Below are 22098 nucleotides of genomic sequence, written 5' to 3' on the forward strand. Positions count from 1 at the left end.
AGCAGTGGTGGAACCCAAGCCAGGAAATCAGGCAGGAAGGCAGAGGAGATTGGCAAAAGTTAACATTTAAATTGCTTTCAAAAAGGAGCCAGAGGCTTTAGATAGTCATATGGGAGCAATTTAGTTGGAGGAAGCACACCACTTTGCTATTGGCTTTGTCTCTAGTTGTGATAGTGCCACATATCACTCGCTACAGAACTTGCAGAAAAGCTGGTTCCTCTCTTGCTGTTGTTTGCTATTATCAGTCCAGCTGAGTAAATTGCCTCATGCTACCATATTGTTGTTTGCTTCTGTTTTAGCTGAATACAAAACCAAATCAGCATGTGAAAACCAGGAACTGAAACTCCACTGTCAGGAGTCCAAATTCCTTATCATCTACTCTGCCACCTATGGCAGACGGGCACATGAGGAGAATGTCTGCTCGACAGAAGTGGAGCACGTCCCCCCCTTTGGTATGTTGTCACATTGTTGATAGACCTTCTTCAAGCAGGTGCACAGGGGGGAAACATGGGGAGAAAATTTCAGGTACAAGAGCAACGGCATTTTGAAAGTGCCAGTGATTGAAGTGCAAGCCAGATTGTTTCTGAAACCCAGACAAATTGCACAGTGTAAGGGGAAAACATAGAGTAAGAAATGCAGAAAAGTAGTAAACTTTCATAGAGTTCTTTAGTTCTAATTCTGTTGGCCATCTGGAATTTAAGTGATGTATACTAAATATCAGCTGTTTGTTTCTGTTCTTCCCCCAACTCCTGACAACAATCAGGCAACCCGAGTGTCATGATGCTAGGTCCTGCTGCTACCTTCTCCTCTGATCTCTAATTCTGCCAGCTCTTCCTTGCCTTAAATGCAGACTGTAAGGATAAGGTCCATAGCTCTATCACTGTTACATGAACAGGTTCCAAGACAATGGCAGTGGGAAATTAAATGTGCCTAGGACTTCACTTTGGCACCAAATCCAGCAGGCAGAAATGTCCTTTGCATGTAGTACTTACCCTCCAAAGCAGGACGACTGCATGCAACATGCTTCTTGGGGCTGCTCCCTGGCCTGTGCTAGAGCCTCAGCTCTGACAGGCAGTTGTTGAGAAGATGCTGTTGGCCCCAGGCTGATGGGTGCAGGGACCATACTTGTCATAGTTGGACACTGCATTGCAGGGCCAGAAACATGCCCCTTCATGTCTGATTTACTAGTACAGGTGCATGCCAATATATAATATATAATATTATTTTTTTACATTAGTAATTAATATATAAAAAATAGATTAATGTTGCTCTACCATTAATGTTACTTTGGTCAGACTGTGACCACTTTCAGGCACAGATGGTTCCCTTTTGAACAGGTAAAAGACTCCAAAACATCATAAGTGCACAAACAACCATTGACTTTGCTCTGTCTGGTCTATGATTAAAGACTTACAACTCACTTTTTATCACTAAATACCTACATTTGTGATGGTTGTGAGGTTGTATGGTGTTCAGTGGTTGACACTGAAGGTATGAAGGTAAATTTTCATGCCATGGAGAAGGACAGCACTAGATATGTGTGCTCTTCAAATCCCTTAACACCACACAGGGAATGAGTTATATGGCTGGTGCCAACCCTGTGCAAAGACTGAACTTTACTCCTAAGAAATGTGCTACAAGTGAAATCTATAAGAAACATCTGAGAACAAGAAGAAGAAATCAATAATTAATCTTAAAAGCCACTTGTCTGCAAGCCAGTGTTTCCATTTAGTTATATAGGTATTATTAAAAATGTATTGGCTGAAAATTGTAATCTGTTCCCAGGCATGAATCTGTTTAAAATTGCTGGGACTGTGTTTCACATCAGCTGTGATGGACCTTCATTTACATCTTACATTTGTGTGGTCCTTCACACAGACTTTAGCTCTGCCTATCCAACCCAAACCATTCTATGTTTCTATCTGTTTTATGGAGGAATCATTTTAGTAGGTTTCTGACAGGCTCATGCATCCTTCATGATGTAAGGCACCACAGAGATAGCAAAGTTGATCTAGAAGTCTGATATCATGCTAATTTCTTGCATTTATTTCACTTCTGGAAATCACTTACCTCTAATGTCAGCTCTTACAGTTCACAGGTCAGAATACTGCAGCCCCTTCTTACTGGATAAACTTCCCCCATATAAACAAAGAAACAATTTGCACCACCATCAAGCTTTCTGCTGTAGCCATCTGCATATGAACACCTCTTAAACAACACTCTGTCTGTTGCTGGGTTTGTGTTCTATAAAGCAGTCTAAAAGTGTGATAATAGGAGAGAGCATCTAGAAAGTAGATCCTTATATATGTTCCCCATTACTTAATGAAAGTGCTTGGCCTCTTCCTGCATAGAACCAGTAACCCTCTGCAGTGGGCATAGTTTTCAAAAGCACCTATGTCATTGGGGAGTACACATTCCATTATCACAAGAGACTTAGCACTTGGGAGCCAAATCCTGAGCAGATCTATGCATCCTGAGCTTAAATCTTATTTATGTGGTTATTTAAGCACATACAGATGTGAGTGGGGGCATGATGAGACTTTTAAACTGTCTGCATACATCTCTTTCAAGGAAAGCAATGTCAACATTGTCAACTTGAATGTCAACATGATTTTAATTATTTGAGACCATTTAGAAAACTTTAGCTGCTCTTGATCCTTGAATCAGAGCCCACACACTTGTATGTGTTTGCACCAAAAGCTGAATCTGCTCAAACACACATCCATTGTTACTTCTGCCCACATTTTGCATCTCAGCCTAAAGGCAGTGCTTGAGTCTTTCCATTTCTTTCACTGCATCAGAAGGAAACCAGCATTTTTTTTAGCACTATGCAGCAAAGAAGTCATCTGTAAGTCCTAATGACAAGTATAGGAAGTCTCTGTTGAGCTCAGAGTTTTGTATCTATCCATACTTGGTGTGGTCCTGCTAGGAGTACTGAGTATTGAATTAATTAGATACTTCTGTAGATTTTTGTGACCTCATGTTACATGTAATACAGCTGGTAAGCAATTAATGACAAAAGCAATTAATGACAAATGGACTGAGGCAGATGTATGCTGAACCATTGATTTCTGTGAACAGTCTGTCAAATCAGCTGGCAGATTTTTGGAGCTTTGTTTCAAAGGGAACACAGGGAAACATAAGGTGTCCTTAGCATAAAGGCTCAGAATTCTCCATGTGGGAAACAGACTGTATAAACCTATCTCTGGTATTGGTGGAGCACTTGTAGGACCCTGAGCCTCACCTCAACATTTAGCCTCCCCTCGGAGGAGCCAGTTTAGTAATACAAATTGGCTGCCATTTTCAACACAGAGAAGGAAGAAGAGCAATAGCATTGTGGTGTCATTCCTGCTAGATAAAGCCTTTACAGTAGAGTTGTCCTCTGGTGTGGTTGAGTCTTGCTCAATGGAACAGCTTTAGCACAAGACAAAGCCAGCTGAAAGGCCCACACAGGATGGGTTATGGAAAATATACATTCAAGTCCTTGTTCTGATTCATATAAAGACAAGACTTGAATCTGGGTAAAGATTTGAACTACTGAGTACAAGAAACTAACAGGTACCATAGCTAACAAAGCAGTGAGACTTCAGTCCCAAGGCTGATATGTAGAGTTGTATGTGTAATTTGCACCTTTCCTTTCAAAATGTCTCCTGCTTTTGTTAAAAATGACCAGGGGAAAAAAAAACAACAAACAAATAAACAAACAAAAATCCACCAAACAAGCTGCACTTAGAGCAACTCATCTTTATTTAGAATAAACCAAACCAGGTTGGAAGAGACCTTCAAGATCATTGTGTCCAACCTATCAACCAATGCAACCCACCTAAACAACTAACCTATGGCACCAAGTACCCCATCAAGTCTCCTCCTGAACACCTCCAATGACGGCGACTCCACCACCTCCCTGGGCAGCCCATTCCAATGGGCAATCACTCTCTCTGTATAGAACTTCTTCCTAACATCCAACCTGAACCTCCCCTGGTGCAGCCTGAGACTGTGTCCTCTTGTTCTGGTACTGGCTGCCTGGGAGAAGAGACCAATGCCCACCTGGCTACAACCTCCCTTCAGGTAGTTGTAGAGAGTGATAAGGTCACCCCTGAGTCTCCTCTTTTCCAGGCTGAGCAACCCCAGCTCCCTCAGTCTCTCCTCATAGGGCTTGTGTTCCAAGCCCCTCACCAACTTTGTTGCCCTACTCTGGACTCATTCCAGCAAGTCAATATCCTTCCTAAACTGAGGGGCCAAGAACTGGACTTTGTAAAAGGATATGACATTTCCATGTAAGACCACTATAAAACACTTCCCCTGTATTTTCTCACTTCTTATCACTTTCACCATCAAACTGAAGTATGATATTTTTGCATGTCTTTGGTCTTGCTTTCCAACTTGTCATCAAGGCCACTCATTCCTGCGAGTGTCATCGTTACCCATTTCAAAGAGCAGCACATAAAACCTTGTCTCCAGGCATTTTAGGATATTCTGCCTTCAGAAGTTTATTCTGCAAAGTAAGCTCCTAGCACAAGTAGCAAAGTTCACTGAGGCACAGAAAATTGTTTGCATTATAGGATCTCTGCATCTTTGCAGGAAAACAAAAGCCTGCAAGCAGGGTCTTGCTTCTGCAGCTATATTCATAGGGCTGGCACTGTTAAGACTATACAGAATTTACAGAAAGTAACTTTACTAAGGCTATCAAAAAGGTCACAATAAAGCTAAAACTGCCTTTGGGTGCAGTTTTGTAGCAGATGGTCCTACTGCAATTGTGTCCAGCACCAAAGCAGGAAACTGTATCAGTTTGTTCCTGTGAGTTGTTGGCTTTTCAGACACGCTATCTCTTTTATAGTTGTACTGACATGTGCATGAGGAAAGAAAGAGAAAATGTCAAGGTTGTGTCAGAACAGGTTACCATAGAGAATACAAGGAAGATTCAGGTCAACAAACATCTCTCAATAACTTACTCTTGTTAATACATGAAAGTACTTGGAAAAAAGGCTTGCTTCTAGGTCACTTCTAGCTGCAACTTGCAAGTGAAAACTCTAAAATATCCTTTCCATAAATTTTGCTTGGATGTGCATTGGCCAGTGAGATGTGCATTCCTTCAAGCACTTATGACCAGCAGAGCCCTGAATTAGTTATCTTCATTGCCATGAGGTAGGGTTCTTTCCAACACACTCCTGTCTTTTACTTGTTTCCACTTTTGGGAGGTTGAGAATTCAGGCACTTTCCTCATGCGCCATGACATGACATAACCTGGGGCTGGGTTTTGTACTAATCCCTTATTCCCAGTGAAATGGCATTCAGCTGAGAAGAAGGGATTTTAGCAAGGCAAGAAAGAGAGCTTTCCAAAATCCTCTAGGTTCCTTTCAGCCCAAGAAGGTGTCATGATTTGCTTATGTAACAGTATTTTATGATACTGTGATTACTCCCCCTCCCCCCCCCTTTTTTGTTTGTTTGTTTGTTTGTTTTGTTGTGGCTTTGTTTGTTTTTTCCTGTGGACAATTCAGAGGGTCTACAGCTCTTACTCATTAACACTGATGAAAAAGCTTTTGTTTTCTTTCTCTGACTGTCAGATGTATATTCTTCCCTGTTTGAGCCAGTCCCTTGTATAAGTCTTTTCATAGCAGACGTAAATGAAGGTACAAATGGCTATAGACAGATCTGGAAATGCTTATGCACTGCAGTTCCTAGGTTCATGATACCTATGGACATCTAGGTGCCATGAAACACAAACTTTGTAAGCTGGATATAGAAGTGCAGACACACCAAGGATCATTTAGTTAACAGAAACACTGAGCCCAGTTCTCTGCTGGGAGAAGCAGCAACAGCTTGTAGCTCAGAACTGCTACAGAGAAGGTGACTTTTTAGACTGCAATTATCACTGGCTGAAGGCCTTTCCATTCTTGAGCATCAGCTGCTTAGCAAATACATTTACTAGCTAAATGTGACTCTGATTTCGAACACAAGCCCTGTGGGCAGTTGTGCAAGTAGCAGGCTGCTGAATCAAGGAAACCTGCGGCTTCCGAGGAGTTTAGTAACACAGCATAGGACCTCTTCCAGGGACACTGTGGAAATGCAAATGTGCTCCAGCAGTAAAGGCAGAGGGATGGTGTGAGTGGGCTAGATGCAAAGGCACTGCTCTGTAGCAGGACCAGGGCTCAGCAACATGGGGTAGGTTCACATAACCCTTGCAAGCTTCTTCCACTAGCACCTTGCCATTCTGAGTGTGGGCAACAACAGTCAACTGTGTTTTATGGGTGCAAAAGCATGGATAAAATTGTTTGGTTTTGCTTCTACCACTGAAACCTTTAAGTCACCTTTCTCTCTCTGTGCAGGCATTAGATAGGAGAAGTTCCTTGTCCATGTCAACCTGGGTCAACTGGGAAGATTAGTAGGTGTTTTGAGCTCCAGAAAGTCCCAGTAGGAGCCATTGTACCCCTTGATCCCAACAAATCATGTTAAAAAAAAAAGCTCCCCAAGCAGTTCAAAGTAGTGGCAGGATGAGAAGTGGTTGTTTGAAGGGCAGAAGAAAAGCAGCCAGCATTTTGAGTCCAGTTAGCTTTCTGCTGAGAAGAACAGGGAAGACTGCATTTGGCTGAGCAGCTGTTTGAAGCTGCTCAAAGCACACTCAGATGCACATCACTTCATTCATTAATGTTTTCTTTACTAGCAATTCAGGGGGTTCTTGCATTTTTTTTCTAGCTTAGATTATCTAACTGTTGAAAAGTACACTTCTTACTTGAGTCTAAAATGAGCCAGGGAACTTCTGCCTGTGTCCATGCAGACTCAAGTGGTGCACAAGAAGGAACCAGTGTTTGAGCAGAGGGATCACAGGATGTTAGGGGTTGGAAGGGACCTCCAGAGATCATTGAGTCCAACCCCCCTGCAAGGGCAGGACCATAGAATCTAGCACAGGTTGCACAGGAATGCATCCAGATGGGTCTTGAAAGTCTCCAGAGAAGGAGACTCCACAGCCCCCCTGGGCAGCCTGTTCCAGTGCTCTGTGATCCTTACAGGGAAGAAGTTTCTCCTCATGTTGAGGTGGAACCTCCAGTGCTGTAGTTTATATCCATTACCTCTTGTCATATCACAGGGTGCAACTAAGAAGAGCCTGTCCCCCCCCTTCTTGACACCAAGCCCTCAATGTTTATAAGTATTATAAACATTTATTGAACCCCCTCTCAGTCTTCTCCAGACTAAATAGCCCCGGGTCTCTGAGTCTCTCCTCATAGGGCGCATGTTCCAGCCCCTTATCCTGGTAGCTCTTCACTGGGCTCTCTCTTGAGTAGATCCCTGTCCCTCTTGAACTGGGGAGCCCAATACTGGATGCAATATTCCAGGTGTGGCCTCACCAGGGCAGTGTAGTGGGGGAGGAAAATCTCCCTCAACCTGCTGGACACACTCCTAGAGAGCTTGGTTCCTTCTGGAGCTCCACTTGTCTCTTGCCCTCAGCATTTGTACTGGCAGATGGATCCCCCACTTTGTGTGCACTCTTGCACTTGCAAGAAAGAGAGAAAGCCCAGAAGAGCACTGGTGCGAAATACTTACAGACTGAGTACTGAACTCAGAGCTTCTTTCAAATAAAACCAAGCAATGGGCTTGTCTCATGCAGGCTTACAAGGGTCTCACAACAAGGCTCTGCAGTGAGAGGCTGCAGCTTTTCAGAAAGGTTTGGTGCTGTATTCACTCTTAAGGAATGGCCTCTGCAGGCAGCAAGTAGTATTCTTAGTGTGTCGTACTGCCATATTTACCAGTGGTACTTGGACCTGGGATATAAAGGTGTCAGCAACACTTTTCACAAGTGCTGCTGATCCCATTGTACATTTTTGCTAGAATCAGCAGTTCAGATGGCCCTTTCCTGATGCATAGGCAGCACCCTGTGTGTCATGCTCTTGCATAAATTACCATATTATTATGGTAACTTTCTTTAGGATTCTACAGCCTTAGCTTATTCCAAACTCCATAGTTCCCCCTTGTCAGTTTTTGTCCCCAGAGCTGATATTTGGGCACCACAAAGCACAAGCCATCCTGATTTGGTAGTGTGAAATCTTTGCTTTCAGTTGATTTTAAAAGCAAGCTCCTTATTCTTTTGCTGGTAGGCACAGCCCAGAAAGCATAATTCAGCATAAGCCAGCAGTTTGGGATGAAAGCAAGAAGCAGCTGAGCTCCAGTATTGGAGGAATAGATTGTGGGGAAGTTTCTTTTCTGGATGCCATGGTCCTTCACTGGCACATTACTTTTTGTGTCATGCAGATCTACGTATGAGACACATGCCCATCATGTCTTAAAGATCACCTTATTAATAGTGGTTTGGCAGAAGATGTCATGCAGTACTCGTGGTGGGTTGAAACTGTTTGGACAGGGTGTGACAGGGTACTGTTGCCAGAGCTTGGCACAAGACGCTCGGAATAGCTCTGGCTGCTCCATCACTGGGAGGTCTTGTGTGGCAGGGTGGAAAGAAAGGGAAGGAAACCTCCTCCTGTCTGAATTGAGAGAAGCTTTAAGAAACCAGAAGACAAATTGCTTTTCATTAAAGCCTGCATGATTTATGGCATGTTATTTGCATGCCAAAACTTCCCTAAACAAAGCTAATTAGGGAGCTGAAAGAGCCTTTCCTCCAGAAACAAGGCTTCCTACTCTCTTAGGAAGCTGCAGTCAGATTTGATTGTTTATTACCGCTTTAAGTACCTCTTCTTGACACTCATATCTCTGTGCCATCCATATGGCTGTCTGCTTCAAATGATCCACCAACAGTCTGGGTGTGTAGCAGGCAACTGGGAGGAAGGCATGAAGAATGGAGTCTTTTCCCAGCCACACACTGCTGCTTTTTCTGCCACTGCTGCTGGATGCCACCAGCCTACTAGCATGCCAGGAATGTGCTTTTCAGAGGCAGTTTGTTTTGAATGTGTGGTACCAGTTTAGCAAGCCCCAGAAACCTATGTGTAGCTGAGATATTACTTAGATATTCAGAATGTGGACACATTGCATATAGACTAGTGGTATCTTTGGGAGTGTGCAGTGGGGTCATTCACTCCTTTACTCAAAATGCAGCACCGAATCCTCTCCTCATTCAGACATTGCAGTAAGGTGTTTAACCAGAAGGAGGATAAGTTACTCCTAACCTGAACTCTGCCTTGCTGCAGCTGTATTGCTATTGAACCCCAAGCAACTTTAGTTGCTGCGCCAGGGGAGGTGTAGACTCAAGGTGAGGAGAAAGTTCTTCACCGAGCGAGTCATTCGTCATTGGAATGTGCTGCCCAGGGAGGTGGTGGAGTCACCATCCCTGGAGGTGTTCGAGAGGAGATTGGACGTGGCACTTGGTGCCATGGTCTAGTCATGGGGTCTGTGTTGATAGGTGGGACTCGGTGATCCTCGAGGTCCCTTCCAACCTTAGTTATACTGTGATACTGTGATACTGTGAAACTAGCTTGAATGTCCCTTGAGCACACACTGATTCCTCTGACTTCAGTGCAGACACGCTTCTGTAATGTCTGCTTGTGGGAGATTGTACAGATGAAGCTGCAGATGTTAAAAAAGTGGCCCTCAATACCAGGTACACAGAATTCTTCTGAGCTGAACTCATTGCTTAGCTGGCATTACAGCTGCTGAGAGAGCTAGCGAGGAGATAGCAAGGGTGCACATGAACCAGACAGAAAAAAAGTAAGCATTTTTTGACCAAATCACTAAAAGTTGAAGTCTTGTTAGGCCACAGGATGCTGTTAAATAGTTTTGATGTCATAGTCTTTACAGTTACCATCAGTGGTGTCCTGCAAAAGCAAGCCAGCCTTCATTTACATTTCCTCACCTGTGACACCAGGCAAGACTTGGGAAGTTCTCCAAAACAGGCCTGCCAAGAGCCTGCAGGCATATGATGACTGGCTGCTCAGGTAGAGGAGCCAAATCCAGCATGAATATAGATGATAAGGAGCTATTAACTCCCAAAGAAACATGAGCAAACATCTACCACAGGCAAAACGAAACATGTACTCACTGTATCACTGAATGTGTAGAAAACCATCAGCACAACAGCCTCCTGGTTTTTAAGACACTGAGTAGCTCCCAGGGCAGGATATCTTGTAGGAAAAACATGTCAGTTTGCAGATTTCTGTTGTGCTCCCAAGCCATTCATTTATGAATCGCCTGATAATTCCTCCTGATATTCTTCAGTTGTTTATGTATTTGCCAAAATAAGCTGCGTGGCTGCCTAAAATGTCCACCCACTCATCTCAAATTGCCAGAGAGGGAAACTGAAGCCCTGAGTTACTTAGTAAGCTCTACATGAAGTTTAGGTCAGCTTTCCCTGTCTGCTCAGCAGTCACCTGGTACACAGAGAAGCACTAGAATGTTAGGTCTCAGAAAAGACAAAGGAAAAGACACTTTACTAAAATTCCATGCCCAAAGGTAACCTGTGAGCCTTTTGCCAAACCGTTCAGCCCAGTGTCTCCTGATGGCCCTGCTCAAGTACATGACTTATTTAGTGTTGGTGTCAGGGCATTAACTCTAAATAATCACAAATTTGTCCTATTGTCACATCTTTGTCAAGAACTCCAATCTCAAACCTCCCCTTTCTTTTCAAATAAACTGGTTTGGGGAACCTTGCTGGTGGACAAAAAGCTCAACATGAGCTCTCAGTGTGCACTTGCAGCCCGCAAAGCCAATCAGATCCTGGGCTGCATCAGAAGTGTGGCTAGCAGGTCGAGGGAGGTGATTCTCCCCCTCTACTCAGCCCTGGTGAGACCCCACCTGGAGTACTGTGTCCAGTTCTGGAGCCCCTATTACAAGAGGGATGTGGAGGTGCTGGAAGGTGTCCAGAGAAGGGCCACAAGGATGATCAGAGGGCTGGAGCACCTCTCCTATGAGGACAGACTGAAGGAGTTGGGGCTGTTCAGTCTGCAGAAGAGAAGGCTCCGAGGTGACCTAATTGTGGCCTTCCAGTATCTGAAGGGGGCCTACAGGAAGGCTGGGGAGGGACTTCTCAGGATGTCAGGTAGTGATAGGACTAGGGGGAATGGAATGAAGCTGGAGGTGGGGAGATTCAGGCTGGATGTGAGGAGGAAGTTCTTCACCATGAGAGTGGTGAAACCCTGGAATGGGTTGTCCAGGGAGGTGGTCGAGGCCCCGTCCCTGGGGGTGTTTAAGACCAGGCTGGATGAGGCTCTGGCCAGGCTGATCTAGTGTGGGGTGTCCCTGGCCATGGCAGGGGGGTTGGAACTAGATGATCCTTGTGGTCCCTTCCAACCCTGAATGATACTATGATACTATGACACCTTTTGAGTGCCATTGCAAACACTGTTTCTCTTTCCTCTAGAGTCACAAATTAGTTTCATCAGTTGGAAGGTGGCAAGGTGCCATCCTTGTCTGAGTTTTATTATAGGAAGAACTACTTTAATGCCCAGAGAAATACATTTTCAGACCTTTGGGGTGTCCCTGCCTCTGAAGACTAGAGTGAGAAATACCTACCATCCACAGAAAGTCACAAAATATGTTAGGTAACACTGACTGGAAGCAGACAGCTTCAGAGAAGTATTTACTTACTCCAGACTTGTAATTTCCGCATAGTTTCAGTTTCAAAACCAAAACCAAGGGATGTTTTTGCTTTGTGGCTTGGAGTTTAGCATGTGTGGATACTGCTAATTTAGTCACATCTAAAGACATTCTTCCTTTTTCTTTTTAAAGCAGAATTTTGTCTTGATACAGACTTTCCCACTCAGATAATTTCAGCTTCAGTACAAAATCTTGCTAATCAAGTTTTATTCTTGTACAGTTTGTAGTGGAAAGCATTAAGTCTTGAATAAGGAAATTACAGCTCTGAGTGCAGATGGTAGCAAGGCAGATTTTCACCCATGATGCATGCCTCGTGCCCAGCCCACAGAGAGACATTCAGTAACATGGATTTTCTTTGTCTGTGCAAACTCAGGGAAGTTTAGGCAGCTTTGAAAATGATGTAGGTTACCTCTTGTAATTAGGACATGAGGGCAGAGCAGAGTAGATGCTGTTGGGGTTGCTTTAGGTATGCACACTTGGCTTGTGGTGGCATTTTATGAGAACAGCCTGGAATTTGGAACAGGAGAAGCCAAATGTTTCCCTGGTTAAATATTGAGCTCATTTTGACCTCTTCACCGTGGCAGAATGGCTCCTACCAGCGACAGGCATAGTGAAGCAAAACCTACCTTTAATGCACCAGACTTCACTATAGCAAAAATTGGTCTTGCCTGACTTGAACTGAAATAAGGTATCCAGTCAAATCATCCCAGTAATGCAGGGACCAAGAGAAAGATCTGCAAACAGCATCGCATCTCCCTTTATTTGCACAGTCATTTTGAGATGGAATAGATGGAGAACTATTTGGATGTGCTATTTCCGCTGCCCCCAAGTCATCATGTGCTGGAGCATGTCCAGAGAAGGGCCACAAGGATGATCAGAGGGCTGGAGTACCACTCCTATGAGGACACACTGAAGGAGTTTGGGCTGTTCAGTCTGGAGAAGAGAAGGCTCTGAGGAGCCCTTATTGTGGCCTTCCAGTAACTGAAGAGGGCCTACCAGAAAGCTGGTGAGGGACTTTTTGGGGTGTCAGGTAATGATAGGACTAGGGGGAATGGAAAAAGAATAAAAGTGGGTAGATTCAGATTGGATGTTAGGAAGAAGTTGTTCACCATGTGGGTGGTGAGGCGCTGGAACAGGTTGCTCAGGGAGGTGGTGGAAGCCTGGATGTTTTTAAGGCCAGGCTGGATGTGGCTCTGAGCAACCTGATCTAGTGTGAGGTGTCCCTGCCCATGGCAGGAGAGTTTGACCTAGATGATCCTTGAGGTCCCTACCAACCCTAACAATTCTATGATTCTCTGAAGGGAACATAGAGGTGTTACAGTGGACACTCATTGGGAGCTTGAGGTGAAAGTCAGCATGTGGGAGTTAGCTTGCTGCAGGTTGACATTTTGATTGCAGCTGACTTCCTTGCATTGACAGATCTTAATATTTAATTCTGAAATCCTGCTTAGGCAAAGATATGCCTGAAATCAACAGCAGATTTGTATCTGCAGTCATGCAAGTGGCAGCTGTCACTTCTAGCCACACCAGTGTTGTGTATTTATTGTATGCGCTTTTCTTTCAGACTGCTTGTCGTACACGGCGCTAGAAGTCTTATCAAAAAGGTGTTATGGGAAACAGAGATGCAAAGTCATTGTCACTAGCCAGGATTTTGGAAGTCCATGCCTGCCTGGAGTGACCAAACACCTGAATGTCAGCTATGCATGCGGTAAGAGCCAGTGCATGATCATTGTAAAGTTCCCATCCTGCTTGCAAAGCAAAACAGTGTCAGAAGGTGCATGCACATGGAGACACACACATGCACCCAGAGGCTTCCTAAATCTCCCCTTGCTTTTAACATAGGAAGTTTGTGACATAGCCATACAAGAACAGCCAAAATACGTGAGCAATCCCATGGGCAGAGCTGCACCAAATGTAAACTCATACATTAAGGGCTTTTTTTCCCCTTAAAAATGTAATTTGCAATAAAATATAAAGTAAGTGTTTAAATATTTTGAGAAATACTGTCAAGGTAAGAGCCTGTTCTACAGAATTCACCTGCAACAGGGCTAGGAAACACAGCCTGGCATTGCCTGCCATCAGTACAGGTAAAGCAGTCCAGCATAATTGAAGCACTGTGTACAAGCCCAGTCCTGAAACCTGATTCACACGAGCACACCTACGGCCTTCAGCCTTGCAGAGGGATTTCCTTTCTCATGGGCAAGGTCTCACTGTAAGTAAAGGTTGGAGGTTATACATCCCTTGCAGAACTGAAGTCTAATTCAGCTCATTCCTCAGACAAGAGGGAAGTTTTCCATGTTCTTTACCACAGCCTAGTATCGTCAGGGGAAAGCAGAATTTCCTATGATTCTTTTTCTCTATAGCAAAGGCTGTGGGAGACCAAAGAGTGATATCAATCCAGGTGAGAGAAAAGTGGTTGCAGAACTTCTGTGCAGAGTCTTACTTCAGCTGCACATTTTTAGGAATGGCTGCACATTTCTTAAGCCTTGAACAGATTTCCTCAGGCTTTGCTTTCTGCTACTGGCAAGCTCTGGGGCTTGAAGCATGAGGGTCAGGGGTGATTGTCTCACACACACCTCTGCTCCAACCAGAGGATGGGTACATTTTTTTTTTCACCAGGTTACTGATCTGCTTACTGTGCACTGGTTGGAAAGCTGCCAGCTCTGCTCCTTTCTGACTCTTTCTGGCCTGTAGGGAGTCACAGCAGTAGCTCCACAGGAACATATCAAAGAGTCCTTTTGCTGACTCTCTAGTGAGTAGTGGTTAGAGGGCACAGGTTATCTGAGATGTGCTTTTGGGAACAGCAGCGTAGGATTGGTTACTAAATCACTGTGTAGCTGAAGATCAGAGGAAAACAAACCCTTGATGCTTCCTTGCCAGCATGAGATATTTTCTTTTTCAGCCTCCTCATGAGTTAGTTGTGAGATGAGAGGCACTGCAGTAATTCAGCTTTACCTTGTTGAATAGAGCTGCAGCTCTGCCTTTGCGCTAATGTGTCGTATTATCATGCAACTGCCTTCACGCTGGAGTAAGTTTTTCAATGAGTTAAAGGAATTCTCTTTAATTTTAGTAAGGATAACTACAACAGAATATTCTGTCTTGCACATCTGTGTACTAGAAAACCAGCATAAGTTTGTTTGCAGTGGAGCTATGCATTCTGTTACTTAGTGAAGTGCTTTTGCAGAAACGTGGCTAATAAGTTGTGTTCCTGTGTGTTGCTGGCACATTGTGAAGACTTTCTTCTTCTGCCAAATTCTACTCAAATGTGCAATCTGAAGCATTAGCCAATGATTTGCAGGTCTAATTATTTTACAGATCATTTAGTGAACATGGGAAGAGCTTGTTCATATCTCAGAATGACATTTCACATTCTTTCCCCTCTAGAAGATTCCTGATAGCTAATGCTTCCCAAGATGAGGTAAACAGGCCTTCCTCTGAAGTTGCAGGAGCAGCAGAGCACAACAGAGCAGACCACAGTCTCTGAGGGCTGTGCCACACTTGAAAGTATTTCCATCATGATCAGGAATGTGAAAAAAATCATACTCCCTACCTCATGGGTCAGCAACCATTTAGGGCTAGTGTGTCTGGCTGCGTTTTTACTTTTGCACTTAACTCCTGCTAGTAGAAAGCTCAGCAGGAGCCAGATCATGCTGGCTTCTAGCAGGCTGAGTGCCCCCAATAACCTGCTCAACATCATCTCGTGCCTGCAAGAGGTGGTATCTCCTGGTCCTTGCTGAGGCTGAACTTCAGGAGCCTCTCTCAGAAAACACAGCTCCTGACACCCCATCTGCACTCCCTGGAGGCCATTCAGAGTCTGTCTGTAGGCTGTATTTGGCAGCTTGCTGTAGATGACTGACTCCTAGCCTTCCTGACAGAGTAGTGCTGACACAAGTTGTACTGTAGATGTATTGATACAAATTCTTCATGCTAGTACCAGCTTTTCTGTTTAGTGACCTGATGCAGCCTAGTTAAAGTTCTCATGTCTGAAATAAAGCCACAATAAAAATGAACAATGCAAGCAATCAGGGGCCATTTTTGTCCATGCCATTTTGAATTAAGCATCCCCCTACCATAAATATTTGAAAGCCAAATTGAATAGCTATTCAAACACAATGGGAAGCCTTGAGGAAAGGATTAGTTCTGTGGCAAGCAAAGCCCAGGGAAGTTCCCCCTGGGAGAGGAGCAGGAGGAACATAAGCCCAGGTGAAGGAGCCTTCGACTGAGCTGGTGCCCACATGACAGAAGCTTCAGGTCACACAAAGGTACTGGGATGCTGTGTCCTCCCAGGAGATTGTTCATAACACATGCATATTGTTCATAACAGCCAGGGCTGCAAGTTCAGAGTGCAGGCTGAAAATAAACCAACCTGCTCACTGTCTGCCTCATGCTCCTATAAAAGCATTCAGGCACTGGAAAACAGTTAAGAATTATGATGAGGTACAGGCCAAAATAGATACAAGCTCATTCTGCCCTATCTCTGTTGGCCTTCTATTGCAAACAGGAGCTAAGAGCCTTGAAAAACAAAAGCCTTCATCAGGAAACAACTATGACTTTGAGCACACACACACCCCCCCCCCCCCGAAAAAAAAAGTTCTGCTCAGAAAGAAGTGCTATTTTTAGTTGTTTTTCAAATGAAAACTATGCTAAGCTACACACTTCAGTCTCCTCTGTTCTGTTTAGCTTTCCTTAACACTATTTATTTGCAAAGGTTACTGTGTGGGATAAAGGTGAGCTTCATACCTGAAATTTCTTGCTTCCCCCCCTCCCTTTGCATGAGACTGAAAAATCAGTCAATCTGCCTTCACATAGTACAGGGAACAGGTGCCAAGATCTGAGTGTCTGAAAGCCCCATTCATCTAACAAGAATATGTGAACTGTCACTGTCTGCATGATGCACCTGCTGTTATCTCTTCTCATTGTTTTAAGAAGAGCATGAAAACTTACAAAGGGAAAAAATCAATGAAGTGAGAAGGATGCAGCCCACTGTCACCTCTCCTCCTGTCCTGCACACCTTCATTCTCAGTGACCATTCATCTCAGAGGCTTTACAGAGGATGTGACACAAGACAAATATTTTGTCTGAGAATTGCAGTGAAATATCCTCATCCAAAACCAGTATCTGGATGCAGTGTAGCATCTGACTGTAACCCATTTTATCCTGAACTCATAGGCCAGTTTTGTCTGCTATGCATGGGTTAGCACACCCCTTGTTGAATGGAAAACAAGGGGGCAGGTGCCACACTGTATGCAGCTGTGTTGATGTTCCTGGAGCTCTGCACAGGCTGGTGTGTGAATCCAGTCACAGGTCCAGAGCTGCCTTTACTAGATCCTCACTGAAAAGGGTAGCATTGTGTGTCCCCTTTGGTGTTTCAATGAAAATTATCAGGGCTCTACCTATGCATTCTATCCCTCAGGCTCCCTCTGCCTGCTGCACCTGTTTACATCCCCTGCCATGTTTATTTCACTCTTCTTCCCAGTTACTTTATTCCCTTTCCCACCTCCTTTTCCTCCCCACCAGTGGTAATCCTGTGAGCAGCATGGTCTTTACCACCATTCCATGCCATAGCATCCACTGAAGTGCCTTCTGGTGTGCTACATCTGTGGGTAGTGGTGGAAGGAGAAGGACATGGCACTGGGTGCAGCCACCCTCTTGGGACAAGCCATCAGGGTGAGAGTATAAGTTTACAGTAGTGTAAGTCAGGGCAATGCAGCAAGCAGCAGCCCTAGCTGGGATTGATATGGTGGGGATAGGCAGGACCAACTCTGCAAACACTCCTGGCCTTTGGGCATGAGGGAGCATCTCTGAGCCACTGAGGAAATTCAGGCTGGTTGGGGCACTGGGGCAAGACTTGCATACTGGCAGGGCTGGCACTTGTTTGTGCTGGCTCTGAATGCAGCCACCCACTATGATTCCTTCTGTAGCACTTTTGAAACTGAATTAATAAGCTGAGTGTTAGCAACAGGATTGGTAATTAACTGAGGATCTGGTTGCTCAAACTAACTATACCATTTGTCTTTCATCCTTTCAAGTTCCTAAATTGATCCTCACAGCAGTCAACCCCCTGGCCACCGATAGTAAGTCTTCTGTCAAGCAGAACAATGGTATGTACCATCAAAAACATAGGGCTTGCTGCTCTCCTTTGTCTTTGATTAAAATAGGATGTTTTGCCAGTGTAGATCTTGGTCTGAGGGAGGTGGGATGAGGTCATGGAAACCCTGCAGAAACAGGAGGGCAGGATGACAGGCTGGGAGCAAGGCAGGACCCATATCAGCATGACCCTACTGTCACGGCACTATGAAACGAGTGGGCCATCCAGATCTACCTGTAACCAGCATGGTGTCTTCTAATTTTGATTGAACTGGGGGAAAAGAAAAAGTGAAACTGCATTTTGTGTGTGTGTGAAGAATCTTTTAAGAATTATGCCAACACCTGCTCTTCTTAAAGGCAACAAAATTAATGATGTGGCTAATGTATATTTGCATCAGTAATGGGAGTGTACTGCAGAGACTGGACTGGGAAGTTCTGAGTGCTGTGAAGCAAAATGAAGTAAAATTAGTTCAGAAACTCTACTGGGAAAAGGCATGGGTAGTAGATAGTTTTCTATTCACCACAGAATCCCAAAATGCCTTAGGTTGGAAGAGACCTTAGAGGTCATCTACTCAAACCATGGCAGGGACACTTCTCAGCTAGACTTGGTTGGTCTTGAAAACCTCCAGGGAGGAGGCATCCACAATCACTCTGGGCAACCTATTCCAGAGCCTTACCAGCCTCATACTGATTAACTTCCTAAGATCTAGTCTAAAGCTACTCTCCCTCAGCTTTAAACCATTCCCCCTTGTCCTGTCATTAGGCACCCTTATGAGAATTCCCTCTCCAGGTTTCCTATAGGCTGCTGTCAGCTGTTGGAAGGCAGCTATATGGTCCTGCTGGAGTCGTCTTTTCAGGCTTGTCTAGTTACTCAGTAGTTTGAATATTTCCTTATTTATAATTGGTTAATTTATTTTATTTACCAAACATTTTTTGTTCTAATGTCCTGCAAGGTTCCTGCAGCACAGCACTGCCCTGCCTGTGTTTTAGCTGCACTCGTTAGTTTAAAAGTCATTGAGTGAATGAGCTTCAGTAGCTTCATTATCAATGATATGATTCAATTTGCTTTACCTCCACATGTCACAGGTGTTGACCTTGATCCAAAGGAATCAAGACTTCCAAAGAAAGATGGAACTATTGTTAGCAACTCCTTGGCTACATTTGCATACCTTAGAGGTAGGAAAATGAGGCTGAGATGGTTTTCTTCATGAAATCGTGACATTTGGGGGGGAAAGGCAGGATCACCTCAGAAGGTCACAACTTGCATTCTCATGTTTATAGTAACAATATTATTACAATATGGTCACAGTCTTGTGGATGGGACAGTCAAAGCATAATTGATATTTATAGCATATTTTCCATCTTGGAGGATCCAAACTCTTTTAGAGACTGCAGCCAAGATATTTTTTAATGAATATTTTTCAATGGGGACAGTCTGTTGTTCAGTATTTCTGAAAACCTGGTCCTGATCTGGGAGCAGAGCTGGAGACATCCATTTTTGGAAATGTTGGTTTGCACACATGTAAGAGATCAGAGAGGAGCAGTGGAAAAAAAAAAAGAGGAAAAAAAGCCACTCCAAATCCAGCCCTCTCTGGTATGGGACATGGCAGGGTTGGTGACTTAGCAACACTTCAGGCTAATTTCATAGACTCATAGAATTGTTAGGGTTGGAAGGGACCTCAAGGATCATCTAGGTCAAACCCCCCTGCCATGGGCAGGGACACCTCACACTAGACCAGGTTGCTCAGAGCCACATCCAGCCTGGCCTTAAAAACCTCCAGGGATGAGGCTTCCACCACCTCCCTGGGCAACCTGTTCCAGTGTCTCACCACCCTCATGGGGAAGGACTTCTTCCTAACATCCAGTCTGAATCTACCCATTTCTAGTTTTGCTCCATTCCCCCGAGTTCTATCATTACCTGACACCCTGAAAAGTCCCTCACCAGCTTTCTTCTAGGCCCTCTTCAGTTCCTGGAAGGCCACAATAAGGTCTCCTCAGAGCCTTCTCCTCTCCAGACTGAACAACCCCAACTCTCTCAGTCTGTCTCCATAGGAGAGGAGCTCCAGCCCTCTGATCATCCTCGTGGCCCTTCTCTGGACACGTTCCCACATGTCTATACCTTTCTTGTAATAGGGGCTGCAGAACTGGACACAGTACTCAAGGTGGGGGTCTCACCAGAGTGGAATAAAATTTTGTTTAGGCAAATAAATGCATGATCACCAAAACTCTTACCACCACAGGAGAAGTCAGGAATTTTGGAAGAAAGCAAAGTCTGATGTTGAGAAGTGATTCTGGAGCTAAGATTTCTGCTCTTCTAGGAAACACCAAGAGCCACATAGCTGTTGAGCATCATCTCACAGTCTTTGCAAGGGTTTCCCCTGCCAACACAAAGAGTAGCTGCAGACCCACAAGACAAGACTGTCTTCCTTGCTGGCAGCACCCAGCTGTCACCAGCTGCTATCCCCGAATGCCTAGACCCTACCAGCCTTGAGAGCCCCCAGCAACACCCCAGTAGCCAGGGTGGGATTTTACAACCCATCAAGAAAGGCTGTTCCACATCTGTCTCACTTGTTGCTATACTAAGAAGCAGTCTCAGGGAACATCAAGGAAAAATGCTCCCTACCTAGCCTGGCCTGGAGATGCTGCTGTGGTGCCAGAGAGCCCAGAGTTGCTCTTCCCATGCCCCCTCTTCGTGAGGGTAAGGCCCATTTTGGCAGTGTGGCTGGGGAAAAAGAAAGTGTGTGCTTCTAGTAGGTGTTTGAGAATGCTAGTAAGCTGCTAATAAAATGATGGAGCACTGTTGTTATTTTATCATGTTATTAAGAGGCAGGGATTTCTGCACTGCTTTGGAAATGGCAGCTGATGCTTTTGTAGCTAGACTTTGGCAGAATTTGTCAAGTGTTTTAAGCACAGGCTTTCTGATTTCAGATCACCCTGAAAGAGCAGCTCTCCTGTTTATGTCCAGTGTTTGTGTGGGCTTAATCCTCACGCTCTGTGCTTTGGTGATCTGCGTGTGGTGCTCAAAGGACATCAAGAAATTGCACAGGAAGAAGAATCAATTAATGCCAGGAAGTGACAGAGCATATGAGAACAGTGAGAATGAGGAGCAGGAGGAAGAGTCCTCTGATTCGGACGTCCAGGATGAAGTAGCAGAACTTTACAGACCTTCTTACTCAGGTTATAACTCCACAGAGGCGGCAGAACTGGCTGAAAGGATAGAGCGCAGGGACCAGATCATACAAGAGATCTGGATGAACAGTGGTTTGGATATGACACCTCCCAGAAATATGAATACATTTTATATTAATGAACCATAAATGGCTTATTTTGGATGATGCCCTAGCCCTTTTTTATAAAAAAGAACTGTACCTTCTGTGAAGGAACATTTGTATCAGTGCATATAATTATTTGTGAGGTAAGACAAAAATGTATGCAATAAAAGGAGAGTTTCAAGCCCTCGACCGTCTGTAACTCACTCAGTGAAAAACTTGTTTGAAGCTTTGGCAGTTGCAAGCTGTGGTATCTTGTGAATTGTTTTTCTGTGAGCTGCCATATGCATGTTAAGGAATATTAAAAGGGACAATGTAAGCAGCATAACATGAGAAACACCTGCATTGGGACACTAACCAGTTAGTGTGTTGCAGCTCATAAATTACACAAGGATGTGGCCTGTTGATGAGAAATATATGTTAATAGGATGAGCAGGACAAAGCAAAATTAACCACAGGTTCTTGAAGCTTTTCTGCTGTTTCATTAACCCAGCCTTCCCCACAGAAAACCCTGTTCCCCTGGCAATAGTGTCCTGATTACAAGGGGGTTAGATTACAGGATCACACAGAACCAACCAGGTTGGAAGAGACCTCCAACATCCACAAGTCAAACTAATCACCCAACACCATCTAATCAACTAAACCATGGTACTAAGTGCCTCATCCAGTCTCTTTTTAAACACCTCCAGGGATGTCGACCCTACCACCTCCCTGGACAGCCCATTCCAATGGGCTACTTGCTTGAGACCAACTTATGCAATTACTTATAAGAGACATGTGAAAGCAGGGTCTCTGGGCTGGGAGGACTAGAAGCTAAACCTCAAAGAAGTGCCTGGTATTTCACTGAAAGTCTTCATGGTTTGAGAATTAGTTCCCTTTGTAGCAACCTCCTGAGGGTAACATTACAGCACCTGAAGTCAGGCACTCTTTGGTGTGCAGAGACTTCACAACAGCTCTCAGAAGCTACAGCTTTTTTTAAAAGCCCACAGCTACTAGATAAGGCCTGCCCTAAGAGGAAAAGCACTGCTGAGGCATGGACAGAAGGGCAACAGCCAACCTGCATTCAAGACCTTCAGTGTTGTATTGTATCATCCCTGGAGGTGCTCAAGAGGGGATTGGACGTGGCACTTGGTGCCATGGTCTAGTCATGAGGTCTGTGGTGACAGGTTGGACTCGATGATCCTCGAGGTCTCTTCCAACCTTAGTG

General features: G+C 44.5%; 1 protein-coding gene across 2 annotated transcripts in view; it reads left to right on the forward strand.

The window, feature by feature from the left end:
- EVA1C (eva-1 homolog C) overlaps positions 1-21174 on the forward strand; it is a 44871-nt gene extending 23697 nt beyond the window's left edge. Inside the window, exons 2-6 of one of the 2 annotated variants that reach the window (XM_068144511.1) lie at positions 300-452; positions 13100-13243; positions 17565-17636; positions 18709-18798; positions 20551-21174. In XM_068144511.1, the coding sequence (XP_068000612.1) occupies positions 300-452; positions 13100-13243; positions 17565-17636; positions 18709-18798; positions 20551-20939 (848 nt within the window). In that variant the 3' untranslated portion in view covers positions 20940-21174. The remainder of the gene's footprint in view (positions 1-299; positions 453-13099; positions 13244-17564; positions 17637-18708; positions 18799-20550) is intronic. The other variant, XM_068144510.1, reaches the window with a different exon arrangement.
- The last annotated feature ends 924 nt before the right edge of the window (positions 21175-22098 follow it).

This window comes from Melanerpes formicivorus, unplaced genomic scaffold, assembly GCF_026170545.1.
Source record: "Melanerpes formicivorus ecotype bairdi unplaced genomic scaffold, bMelFor1.0.p_v2 SCAF_11, whole genome shotgun sequence".
NCBI lineage: Eukaryota > Metazoa > Chordata > Aves > Piciformes > Picidae > Melanerpes > Melanerpes formicivorus.